At 46.5% G+C, this 12,857-nt stretch overlaps 1 protein-coding gene across 1 annotated transcript in view; it reads left to right on the top strand.

Annotated features, from left to right (window-relative positions):
- The window catches only part of PTPN14 (protein tyrosine phosphatase non-receptor type 14), a 167,658-nt gene that overhangs the window by 40,747 nt on the left and 114,054 nt on the right, over positions 1 to 12,857 (top strand). Inside the window, exon 2 of the mRNA XM_068153415.1 lies at positions 10,340 to 10,665. Coding sequence (XP_068009516.1) covers positions 10,492 to 10,665 — 174 coding nt within the window. The 5' untranslated portion in view covers positions 10,340 to 10,491. The remainder of the gene's footprint in view (positions 1 to 10,339; positions 10,666 to 12,857) is intronic.

Genomic DNA, 12,857 nt, shown 5'->3' with positions numbered 1-12,857 from the left:
AAACACTTCCAGGGATGGGGCCCCAACCACCTCCCTGGACAACCCATTCCAGGGCTTCACCACTCTCACGGTGAAGAACTTCCTCCTCACCTCCAGCCTGATTCTCCCCACCTCCAGCTTCAATCCATTCCCCCTAGTCCTTCCACTACCTGAGATCCTGAGCAGTGCTTCCCCAGCCTTCCTGTAGGCCCCCTTCAGATACTGGAAGGCCACAATTAGGTCACCTCGGAGCCTGCTCCGAGCTCTTTGAGACTGCCTCAGGTACAAAACTGCATCCTTGGACAAGTGTGATCCAGGCACTGATCACTCTTGGCTAGTTCTAATTGGAGGTTTTGTAATGATGTAGCCAAGGTGCAAGAAGGTTCTAAATGGTTAACTAATGTTCCCAGTGGACCTAAACCCTGCCATGGCAGAGAGTTGGAGCCTGAGCAGACATCACCTTTTCCTACTCAGGAACAAAGATTGCTATGATCTGGCTTTCCCCCCCCTCCCCGCCCCCAGCTGTAGAACACAGAGTTCTACAAGGTGTACAGGTGAGTGGTAAAATCTCCAGCTTCATTACTGAAATCCTTGAGGTTTGAAACTGATCCCAATGGCAACCTAAACATCATTTAGAGATGTTACTGGATGCAGATGTTATTCCTAACTGTACTAACTTGGAGTCCTTCAGCAGGAGTTGCATTAGCAAGACCCGTTGGATTGCTGAGAGTATTCTGGTGTGATGAAGCAATATGGCTGTGGTGCTGGTTTGCAGCTTGCTCATTTGCAGTTTGGGAGGTTCACATCTCTTTTGTTCCAGACACTGACTTGGTGAGATCCACAAAACAACTTGGTGCTTGTGCACCTTGATGCAGAAGAGTAATTAGGGGTCTGACTCACAGATTTGTATCCACAAACTCCATAATTTTCTGGATGCACAAGCAAGGTCCTTTTACACAAAAGGAGTGATACTTTAGCAGGGGAGGAGGGAATAACAAAGGGTGCACCTATTAAATTTATGTGCTTCATAGTCAGCAAGTACATATTCTCACAAGTACTGAAACAAAAGGGAAGAAAGAAAGGATAGACTTTTAACTGGTCTGAATTGGAGTGATTCTTCTGACTTTATTTAAACTACTCTAGGTATTTTTAAGAAGGACATTGAGACACTTGAAGGTGTCCAGAGAAGGGCAACGAGGCTGGGGAGAGGCCTTGAGCACAGCCCTGTGAGGAGAGGCTAAGGGAGCTGGGGTTGCTTAGCCTGGAGAAGAGGAGGCTCAGGGGAGACCTTCTTGCTCTCTACAACTACCTGAAGGGAGGTTGTAGCCAGGTGGGGGTTGGTCTCTTCTCCCAGGCAACCAGCACCAGAAATAATGGACATAGTCTCAAGCTGTGCCAGGGGAGGTTTAGGCTTGAGGTGAGGATAAAGTTCTTCCCAGAGAGAGTTGATAGCCATTGGAACGTGCTGCCCAGGGAGGTGGTGGAGTCACCATCCCTGGAGGTGTTCAAGAGGGGACTGGATGTGGCACTTGGTGCCATGGTCTAGTCATGAGGTCTGTGGTGACAGGTTGGACTTGATGATCTTTGAGGTCTCTTCCAACCTTTGTGATTCTGTGGTTCTGTGTGATTTTGTTTGGACTCCTGAAAGCAGGAAACCTGACCCAAGCAGAATACAGTGAAAACACTTAGATCTTTTTAACAAACAATGTTTACAGCAAATAATCTAATGGGGAAGGGAAAGCTGTGATGGAATTGGGAAACTAGAAGTGCTAACAGATGATTTTTGACCTTTAACCACTGCGTATCGGTGTCTGATGGTAGACAACAGTAGTAACTGTAGCAGTTTCGCTTCTGCTTTGAAGGTCCTGGAGAGTCCTTTGGATCTGTTAGTGCACACAGGTATGGGGTCTGTGATCCTTAGAGACCTTCGAAGTTGAGCATAGGATACTGTAACAGTCGCAAAAGTTAGAGTACAATTTGATTCTTTCCCCAGAATGTGGAGGTGAGAATGTTATCGTTTGCATTGCTGTTTGGATTAAGGTAATACTTAAATCCCCCTAAGCATTTTCAAAGATTTAAATGCCTGAGGGTGAAGGTCCATGTCTTGCCAGGAGCTGCATAAACAAGCAGCTGAAGACAGCAGCCTAGCAGCAGAAGGCTTGTGTCATGTGTGGGTTAAAACCTCCTGTCATCTGTCCAGAGATGAATTTGTCTCCTGAGAGTATCAGGCTTTAACTGGTTGGAATACAGTCACATTATAGCAGGAGCAGGGAAGTCATCGTGCCCCTGTACTCAGCTCTGGTTAGGCCACACCTTGAGTCCTGTGTCCAGTTCTGGGCCCCTCAGTTTAAGAAAGACATCGAAACACTTGAAGGTGTCCAGAGAAGGGCAACAAGGCTGGGGAGAGGCCTTGAGCACAGCCCTGTGAAGAGAGGCTGAGGGAGCTGGGGTTGTTTAGCCAGGAGTAGAGGAGGCTTGGGGAGACCTTCTTGCTCTCTACAACTACCTGAAGGGGGATTGTAGCCAGGAGGGAGTTGGTCTCTTCTCACTAGCAAGCAGCACCAGAACAAGAGGACACAGTCTCAAGCTGTGCCAGGGGAAGTTTAGGCTGGAGGTGAGGAGAAAGTTCTTCCCAGAGAGAGTTGTTGGCCATTGGAATGTGCTGCCCAGGGAGGTGGTGGAGTCCCCATCCCTGGAGGTGTTCAAGAGGGGACTGGATGTGGCACTTGGTGCCATGGTCTAGTCATGAGGTCTGTGGTGACAGGTTGGACTTCATGATCTTTGAGGTCTCTTCCAACCTTGGTGATACTGTGATTATTACAGATAGAAGTATCCTTGCCATGCTTTATGTGTCTAAAACTCTCACATGAGGACTATCAAGGGAGAGATGTATTTCACAGTGAGAGATTTTCTCCTCTGGACAGAACTCAACTAGATGGAGATGGATTGTGCCAGACATTCAGTCTCCTGTGCACTTATTTTTGGTCGTCTCCAAAACTGTAGGTTAGGAGCTCCACTTGCAGTTTACATCAAATGCTGCGGTCTCAGCCCAGCCCAGGGTTACATACTTCTGTTAGGTGTGCTGCTGCCCCTGCAGTGCTAGGAATGCTTGGAGGGGTGCCACGCACTGTTGGTAAATACAGGCTGCAGTTTGACAGTAATTGCTTTCTTCCTGGAGTTTCAGAAGTTTGGTACAAAAGCAAATTAAGTGAGAGAAAGCATTCTCCTTTAAGTGCATTTCATAGCAGATGCTATGTACTCTTTTTCTGCTCCTTTGATTGTGGTACAGTTAAATATATGAAGTCTGTAACAGAGGGGCAAGTCATATATCTAGAAATGTCCTGAGAGTTATCTTGGCCTTCATTATTTATAAGCCCTTCTTCCCTCCTGGCCCTTGAATAAACTTAAGGTAGAGAATGCCCTGTGTCTGGAGCATTGCCCTTCACAGCACAAAGCAGATTCTGCTGTGTGTTCTTCCTCATGAGTCACAGAATCACCAAGGTTGGAAGAGACCTCAAAGATCATCAAGTCATCAAGTCCAACCTGTCACCACAGACCTCATGACTAAACCATGGCACCAAGTGCCACGTCCAATCCCTTCTTGAACTCCTCCAGGGACGGTGACTCCACCACCTCCCTGGGCAGCACATTCCAATGTCCAATGACTCCCTCAGTGAAGAACATTGTCCTCACCTCCAGCCTAAACTTCCCCTGGTGCAGCTTGTGCCTGTGTCCCCTTGTTCTGGTGCTGGTTGCTAGAGAGAAGAGACCAACCCCACCTGGCTACAACCTCCCTTCAGGGAGTTGTAGACAGCAAGAAGGTCTCCCCTGAGCCTCTTCTTCTCCAGGCTAAGCAACCCCAGCTCCCTCAGCCTCTCCTCACAGGGCTTGTGCTTGAGGCCTCTTACCAAGCAGCTTCCATCACTTCCTTCAGTCTGCCTTTTAAAACTGCTAACAAAAAGACCAGCTTAAACTTACTTTGGGATAGCAAAGGAAGATTTTAATGTGTTTTTTTTTTTTAAATATTTCTGGCTTCTCTTGGTTTTATGTTTGGAAAAGGTGTAAAATGTCAATTTATTTCCTTTCGGTGTACTAGTAGTTTGATCCCATTTCACTACAATTTCTCACAAAGGGAAAAACAGTACTGTTTTGGAAAGGCCCACATTTTTATCTGCATCAGGTAACATAAACCCACAAGGAGATGTTATGTTTTATACAAAAACTAACCATGTTTTCTTAAAAATGAGAAGTAATTCTGTGTTACATATCAGGAAGAGTATGGCCAGCAGGAGCAGGGAAGTCATTCTGCCCTGTACTCAGCACTGGTTAGGCCACACCTTGAGTCCTGTGTCCAGTTCTGGGCCCCTCAGTTTAGGAAAGACATTGAGTTACTTGAACATGTCCAGAGAAGGGCAACAAAGCTGGTGAGGGGTCTGGAACACAAGCCCTATGACAAGTGGCTGAAAGAGCTGGGCTTGTTTAGCCTGGAGAAGAGGAGCCTCAGGGGAGAACTTATGCTCTCTACAGCTACCTGAAAGGAGGCTGTAGCCAGGAGGGAGTTGGTCTCTTCTCCCAGGCAACCAGCACCAGAACAAGAGGACACAGTCTCAAGCTGTGCTGGGGGAAGTTTAGACTTGATCTTAGAAAGAAGTTTTTCACAGAAGGAGTGATTGCCCATTGGAATGTGCTGCCCAGGAATGTGGTGGGGCCTATGTCCCTGGTGGAGGTGTTTAAGGAAAGACTGGATGAGGCACTTAGTGTCATGGTCTAGTTGATTAGTTAGGAATGGGTGACTGGTTGCACTTGATGATCTTGGAGGTCTCTTTCAACCTTGTTGATTCTGTGATTCTGACCTAGTTCTTCATGTAGGTCTGGGCAGTGAAGAAGGAATAGTGCTTCTACTCTGGATAAGGTTGAGCCTTATCCTACATAAGCCATTGCAGCTGTGCCATCTGCTACTTGAAGGTGTTTGAGTGTAATGCCTGGTCTTGTGTTTGGAAGATATTTGTGGTTATACAAGGCTTTCACTTGAGGTAGAGAGATAGATAAGCATGCCTTGAACTGATACATAGAGGGTTTATATCAGGCTCCATCATTAAGCTTCTTTCTAGTGAAAGCTGTTAATAGAACTGATGGAATGAGAAGAGGGTTAAAGGTTCAATTTTCTTCTTTGTGAAATAGGTTTTGATTCTTTATTCTCTTGCCACTTTTAGTATTCCCCATTCTGCAGCTGTTGACAACAAAGTTGGTGAGGGGTTTGGAACACAAGCCCTGCGAGGAGAGGCTGAGGGAGCTGGGGTTGCTTAGCCTGGAGAAAAGGAGGCTCAGGGGAGACCTTCTTGCACTCTACAACTACCTGAAGGGAGGTTGCAGAAAAGTGGGGGCTGCTCTGTTATCCCAGGCAGCCAGCACCAGAACAAGAGGACACAGTCTCAAGCTATGCCAGGGGAGGTTTAGGCTGGAGGTGAGGAGAAAGTTCCTCCTAGAGAGAGTTTAGCCACTGGAATGTGCTTCCCAGGGTGGTGGTGGAGTCACCATCCCTGGAGGTGTTCAAGAGGGGATTGGATGTGGCACTTGGTGCCATGGTTAGTCACGAGGTCTGTGGTGACAGGTTGGACTTAATGATCTTTGAGGTCTCTCCCAACCTTGGTGATTCTGTGATTCTGTTACATAGGAATTGATGGATTTATTTCAGAATAGTGTATTTGCACAGATGTCTTCTGGGATGGCTTATCCTGCCACGGCTGTGATCTTCAGTGTGTCTGGTCAGCAAGACAAATCACTTTTCTTTTTTGCTAATGTGGATTTTATCTGTAGGCTATTACTAATTACATGGTTACTGTACAGAGGATGGCTCATGTGCTGCAAGGAAATGTGTGCAGCTAACAGTAATGAAAGATAAGAGTGGCTTTATTTAAAACATTGAATTAGGTGCCTAAAACTCTCCCTGTGCCTGGGCTTAGAATAATCTGCAAAGCCAGAGACTGAACAAAGATAAAACACACAGTCCTCCACACCCTTCCTTCTCTGTAATTTCCTTTCATTCTTCCCATTTTTCAACTACATGCTGTAATTTCAGATAGGTTGGTCAGCAAGGTAGTTGCCAAATAGTTAGCTAGGGGTTCAAGCAGTAACCTGGCCTGTGTGTACACAGGTCTGCTGCCATTTGCCATTGTCATTTGCCACACCTTGAGTCCTGTGTCCAGTTCTGGGTCCCTCAGTTTAAGAAGGACATTGAGACACTTGAAGGTGTCCAGAGAAGGGCAACAAGGCTGGGGAGAGGCCTTGAGCACAGCCCTGTGAGGAGAGGCTGAGGGAGCTGGGATTGTTTAGCCTGGAGAAGAGGAGGCTCAGGGGAGACCTCTTTGCCCTCTACAACTACCTGAAAGGTGGTTGTAGCCAGGAAGGGGTTGGTCTCTTCTCCCAGGCACCCAGCACCAGAACAAGAGGACACAGTCTCAAGCTGTGCCAGGGGAGGTTTAGACTCAAGGTGAGGACAATGTTCTTCACCAAGAGAGTCATTAGTCATTGGAATGTGCTGCCCAGGGAGGTGGTGGAGTCACCATCCCTGGAGGTGTTCAAGAGGGGATTGGATGTGGCACTTGGTGCCATGGTGTAGTCATGAGGTCTGTGGTGGCAGGTTGGACTTGATGATCCTCGAGGTCTCTTCCAACTTTAGTGATACTGTGATACTGTGATACAATCTCCTGAGAGGTGTTGGACAAGCTGGCTAATGTTTGTTTCAGTTCCTCTTCTGTGAGTCACGGGTAATGTGGCCTTGCCTCATCAGGTTATGAGGATGTATTCACGTGTCTTTGATGGCTGTAGATGTTACAGTGATGCAAAGTATAACAGCTCTCTTGTGCAATCATGTGAAAGTAACACATTAGGTCTGTACCTGTGAAAGTTAGAAAGGGGAAATTAAGCTACAGCAGCCACTGTATCACAGTATCACCAAGTCTGGAAGAGACCTCAAAGATCATGAAGTCCAACCTGTCACCACAGACCTCATGACTAAACCATGGCACCAAGTGCCACGTCCAATCCCCTCTTGAACACCTCCAGGGGAAGACGACTCCACCACCTCCCTGGGGAGCACATTCCTATGATGAATGACTCCTTCAGTGAAGAACTTTCTCCTCACCTCCAGCCTAAACTTCCCCTGGTGCAGCTTGTGACTGTGTCCCCTTGTTCTGGTGCTGGTTGCTAGAGAGAAGAGACCAACCCCCTCCTGGCTACAACCACCCCTCAGGCAGTTGTAGACAGCAATGAGGTCACCCCTGAGCCTCCTCTTCTCCAGGCTAAGCAACCCCAGCTCCCTCAGCCTCTCCTCACAGGGCTGTGCTCAAGGCCCCTCCCCAGCCTTGTTGCCCTTCTCTGGACACTGCTGTTGGTGTATTTGTTTGCACTTCAGTCACATAGCATGAGCCCATTCTCAAGGTGTCTGGGCTTTTCTCTGGTGAAAGTAGTAGGCTGCTGGGGTAACCAGTGAGAGCTCCTAACCAGTGAGAGCCTGTTTGTGATTTTCTGTTTGTGTGGAGGTGTTTTATTGTAGTTTTGGCTTTTTTTATTGTGTTGCTTTAACCCCCTAATAAGTGCCAAGATGGACTTGCTTTGGAAAATAGACTTAATTAAATATGTGATAGTTATGCTTCTAGTGCAATGATTATCACTGTAATCAGTTGGGCTGCTTTTAATATTCTCCTTAGCAACTATATTCAGGAAGAAGTGTAAATAACTGATTTGGGATACCAAATGGTAGATGTGAGCAATGTACTGTCTGTTTGAAATGTCATACTCAGCTAATTGAGGCATCCTCTGCTGGCAGTGCTTTCTTTGCTTTTCTGAAGAAGCATGGAAGTGAGAGATAGTTTTTACTTGCAGTGCTATTTGTTAAGAGGAATGGAATCTCAGAAGGCATTTCTTAAAAGCATATTAAATGCCAGCATTAGTGTCCCTCCATCTCTTTCTCCAGAATATTCAAGCAAAACAAGGAATAGAATAAATAGAATAGAATAGAATAGACCAGACCAGGTTGGAAAAGACCTTCAAGATCATCGTGTCCAACCTATCATCCAACACCACCTAATCAATTAAACCATGGCACCAAGCACCCCGTCAAATCTCCACCTAAACACCTCCAGTGATGGTGACTCCACCACCTCCTTGGGCAGCTCATTCCAATGGGCAATCACTCTCTCTGTGTAAAACTTCCTCCTAACCTCCAGCCTAAACCTCCCCTGGCGCAGCCTGAGACTGTGTCCTCTTGTTCTGGTACTGGTTGCCTGGGGGAAGAGACCAACCTCTGCCTGTCTACAACCTCCCTTCAGGTCGTTGTAGAGAGCAATAAGGTCACCCCTGAGTCTCCTCTAGGCTAAGCAACCCCAGCTCCCTCAGTCTTTCCTCATAGGGCTTGTGTTCCAAACCCCTCACCAACTTTGTTGCCCTTCTCTGGACTCGTTCCAGCAAGTCAACCTCCTTCCTAAACTGAGGAGCCCAGAACTGGACACAGTACTCAAGGTGTGGCCTAACCAGTGCAGTGTACAGGGGCAGAATGATCTCCCTGCTCCTGCTGGCCACACTGTTACTGATGCAGGCCAGGATGCCATTGGCCTTCTTGGCTGCCTGGGCACACTGCAGGCTCATGTTCAGCCTACCATCTACCAGCACCCCCAGGTCCCTCTCTGCCTGGCTGCGCTCCAGCCACTCTGAAGACTTGGTAGCAAGTCATTTACTTTTTATGTCATTCTTCATGAGCTTACATTGTGCCTGGGGAAGTTTATGTTGGGTGTTAAGAAAGATTTCTCCATAAAGAGTGGTGAGGCTGCCCAGAGAGGTGGTGGAGTCACCAGTCCTGGAGGTGTTCAAAAAATATGTAGATGTGCTGCTTCAGAATATAGTTTAGTGGTCCTGGTAGTCAGGTTACAGTTGGACTTGATGATCCTAAAGGTCATTTCCAACCTTAATGATTCTGTGATTCTCTGCATGTGGAAAATAGCATTTTAAAGCAGCTTATGCTAGTAGGAATGCCTTGTTCTGGTTTAGCTTGACCCTGCTCCTACATAAACTCGTTGGGTTTGGGTTTGGGGGTATTTTTTGTTTGTTGGTTTGGGGTTTTTTTGGTGGTGGTTTTTTTATTGCTTTAAATAAGTGAATCTTGCACATAGTATCATAGTATCATTCAGGGTTGGAAGGGACCACAAGGATCATCTAGTTCCAACCCCCCTGCCATGGGCAGGGACACCCCACACTAGATCAGCCTGGCCACAGCCTCAGCCAGCCCGGCCTTAAACACCTCCAGGGACAGGGCCCCAACCACCTCCCTGGACAACCCATTCCAGGGCTTCACCACTCTCACGGTGAAGAGCTTGCTCCTCACATCCAGCCTGAATCTCCCCACCTCCAGCTTCATTCCATTCCCCCTAGTCCTATCCCTACCTGAGATCCTGAGCAGTCCCTCCCCAGCCTTCCTGTAGCCCCCTTCAGATACTGGAAGGCCACAATTAGGTCACCTCGGAGCCTTCTCTTCTGCAGGGATCATGAGGGATCACAGCTTCTTAAATGCTATTATTTCTGTATCTCTAGTTCTCCTGTCTGCTTTGTATTTTGGCTTAAGAGTTGCATGTATCCCTGATAAATGTTAGGAGTAGTGATTAGAGGCTATGTCTAGAATATGTGTTCTCTTCCTCCCACTCTGTTCTCCTGGTCGCTGACAGCTGTGTTCCTGCAGTTACTCATTCCACCTGAAAGAGTGGGGCTCCGCTTTGCTTTGGAGGTGGAAATGAGCAGAATGTCAGGGACTGCCTCAGAAGGAGCCTTCTCTGAAATGGCTGGGATGCTTCCTGCCTTTCACATGCATACTTTAGGTTTGATTTAGGTTGTGGTGTTGTTTTTTTTCAGAGGTGCTGAGCATCTGCATTTCCTGCTGACTTCGGCCAGCCTTTCTTCTTTCAAAATCACACCTCTTTTGAATGCCTCTGGTCCTTAGCTTTTTAAGCTAGCTTTCAAAGCTGGCCTGAAGGCACCAGGATTTAACTTGGAAGATTATGTTATAGACCCCTGTGGTGGGGGTAATGGTGGGAGAGTTAGCACCTCTGGCTGTGTGCCCTGGGGAATTGCTGTTCGTACTGAGCCTCTCAAAGAGCAGCTTTACAATGAAATCTCTGCCTTTAAATTCTGCACCAAAAAAAGGGGAGGAATTTGACAAGAATTCTTTGATAATTTGTTCTGGCAGTCCTGGGTGTGGAGGTGCTTTTTTTATGGCTTTAGAGGTGACTCTTCCTTTAAGCATTTTTCTTTTCCACTGACCTTTAAGGAACATCTTGAGTCACACTTAACTTATTTGTATGTGTTTTTGCAGGAAACCCCTGAAGCTTGCCCTGGGAATGGACAGCTACCTCCATTTCTGGAGACCAGTGGTGCCAGTTGAAGAAGCCTTCAAGGCAAGTCGACAAGTGTGCTGATAACTGCTAGAAGCGTACAGGGAGGGGGTGACCTTCCAGGCCAACAGCCATGCCGTTCGGGCTGAAACTGCGACGGACCAGACGCTACAATGTCTTGAGCAAGAACTGCTTTGTGACGAGGATCCGTCTGCTGGACAACAATGTGATCGAGTGCACCCTCTCTGTGGAGAGCACAGGGCAGGAGTGCTTAGAGGCTGTTGCTCAGAGGCTGGAATTACGTGAGGTAAGAATAACCCAGTGTGACAGTTTGAGGCTGTGCCTTTAAGAAAGAGACAGTGCTGGGATACCATGGCTGAATGTTTGGGAATATTAACGAAAACAATCAGATATTCTAAACTAATTTCATTGATGGATTGGTAAAAATGTAGTTTTAAGCTTTCCTGAGTAGTGGCTTACTTGGTAGTGCAGAGGACCCTTAATGGGAAGGTTGTGAGTTCAAGCCTGCAGTGGGCAGTAGTGTCCTCCCTACTCTAGTCATGAGGTCTGTGGTGACAGGTTGGACTCGATGATCTTTGAGGTCTCTTCCAACCTTGGTGATACTGAATACTGAACAAGGACTATTTGCAATTGACTGAACAAGGTGCAGCTGAGACTTTCCTCAGTTCGCTCCTTTCCTTTCCCCTTTCCAGCTCGTCTGCTTCTGGGCTCCCTGCCAGACTGACCTTGGACAGATAAGCAACTAAGGCCTACTAATATACTTTGCTTTAATTAATAACTGCTCTTTCTCTCTCTTTCTAACCCTCTTTTGGGAAAAAGGGGAGAGAAGGGGGTACAGGGGGGGAACCCTCCTCCAGAGGAGGGAATTTTGTTCCTGTATTATTGTTTCTTTTACTTTGCTGTATATTTCTGTGTATATATTGTAAATACTGTAAATTGTGTCTATATATTCCTGCATTCCCCAAAATTGCTTGTAAATACAACATTTTCCTTTTTGCTTCTCCAGTTGGCTAGCTGTGGTTTTTTTTCCTTCCTCTTTGTGGGGGGGGAGAAGGCTGAGCCCTTCTCTCAAACCCACCACACCCAGGAAAGGCCATCTGCCACTGTATAAATGGATGCATTTTTACCTCAGGCAGTCTGTTTGAATCATGTTATTCTCGGAGATGGCCAGATAGCAGCAACTGGAGCTTGGAGAAACATACTCTGGTTGCATGAAAACTGAAAACAGAACAGCACTCAGGGGTTTGTGTTGTTGCTTATCCATCACAGCTTTGAGAGCTCTTTGCAATAAGATGATGAAATTTCTTCTTAGAAAGCAATGGGTGTTACATTCTGGACATGTGAAAGACCAAGTTACAGTAACTTTCATCTGAATGTAGCCCTGGTCTCACCAGTGCTGCTGGCTGAATTATGCTAGTGAGTGACTTAAGTGTCTAACTTCATATTCAGGGTGCTGGAACACTGGAGCAGACTGCCCAGAAAGGTTGTGGAGCCTCCTTCTCTGGAGACTCTCAGAAACCTGCCTGGATGCATTCCTGTGCAACCTGATCTAGGCAAACCTGCATTAGCAGGGTTATTGGCCTAGAAGATCTTCAGAAATGCCAACCTCTGTCATTCTGTGATCCTGTGATATAAACACATTATTGTTACTAACAGACTAGAAGAGGCAACAGTTGTGTTACTAGCAGGGGTTACTTAGTGAAAAGCCAAGGATGTTGGGTTTTTTTCTTCCTTTGAACTAATCAGGTCTCCTGGTTTTGAACAGTTGCTGTTTCCAATAAGATGAGCAGCATTAGGGATAGTCATGAGGTCTGTGGTGACAGGTTGGACTCGATGATCTTTGAGGTCTCTTCCAACCTTGGTGATACTGAAATACTGAAATAAAATGTTTCACATCTGAATCTCTGAAAGGCTTCTTGTACATTCCCAATGCCTCTGAAAAGACTGAAGTAACTAAGTCTTTATTAAAGACTGAAATCCTTTACTTTTCTGTTTCTTGGTGTAGAGTTCAGTGTTTAAGTGTTGAGGCCTTTTTAGAAACCTCTCCCCAGTGTGCATGACACAAATGAACTGCCTTCTCTTACCTTCTGTGGACTCCTTACATGTATCCTGCATACCTCTAGGCTTTTGCAAATCACATGTTGAAAATCATTGCCTGGCAATTGTTGCACTATCATCTGACTCTTCCTAGCATATACTTTGTGTAAGCACAGCTGGAGATCTAATAATCTTGCAGTGTCTTAACTTTTGTTGGTCCACAGCCCTTTGTAGTGATGGCAGCTGGAAGGCAGCATACAAATAATTAGTGCAGATGAAAACTAAACAAAATCTGCTTTTTCCACATCAGTAAGGATAAGGAATGAGGGAAAAGCATCTTGCTTTCTGGGTCTGCACGCAGGAGAATGTGAAGGCAGAAACAGGGCAGAGAGTCAGAATATTGCATAGTGATTTTTCACACTTAGGTGTTTGTGGGTTTGG

Source organism: Melanerpes formicivorus, unplaced genomic scaffold, assembly GCF_026170545.1.
Source record: "Melanerpes formicivorus ecotype bairdi unplaced genomic scaffold, bMelFor1.0.p_v2 SCAF_26, whole genome shotgun sequence".
NCBI lineage: Eukaryota > Metazoa > Chordata > Aves > Piciformes > Picidae > Melanerpes > Melanerpes formicivorus.
Note: the sequence above shows the minus strand (reverse complement) of the source record. Positions and strands in the feature narration are given on the sequence as shown.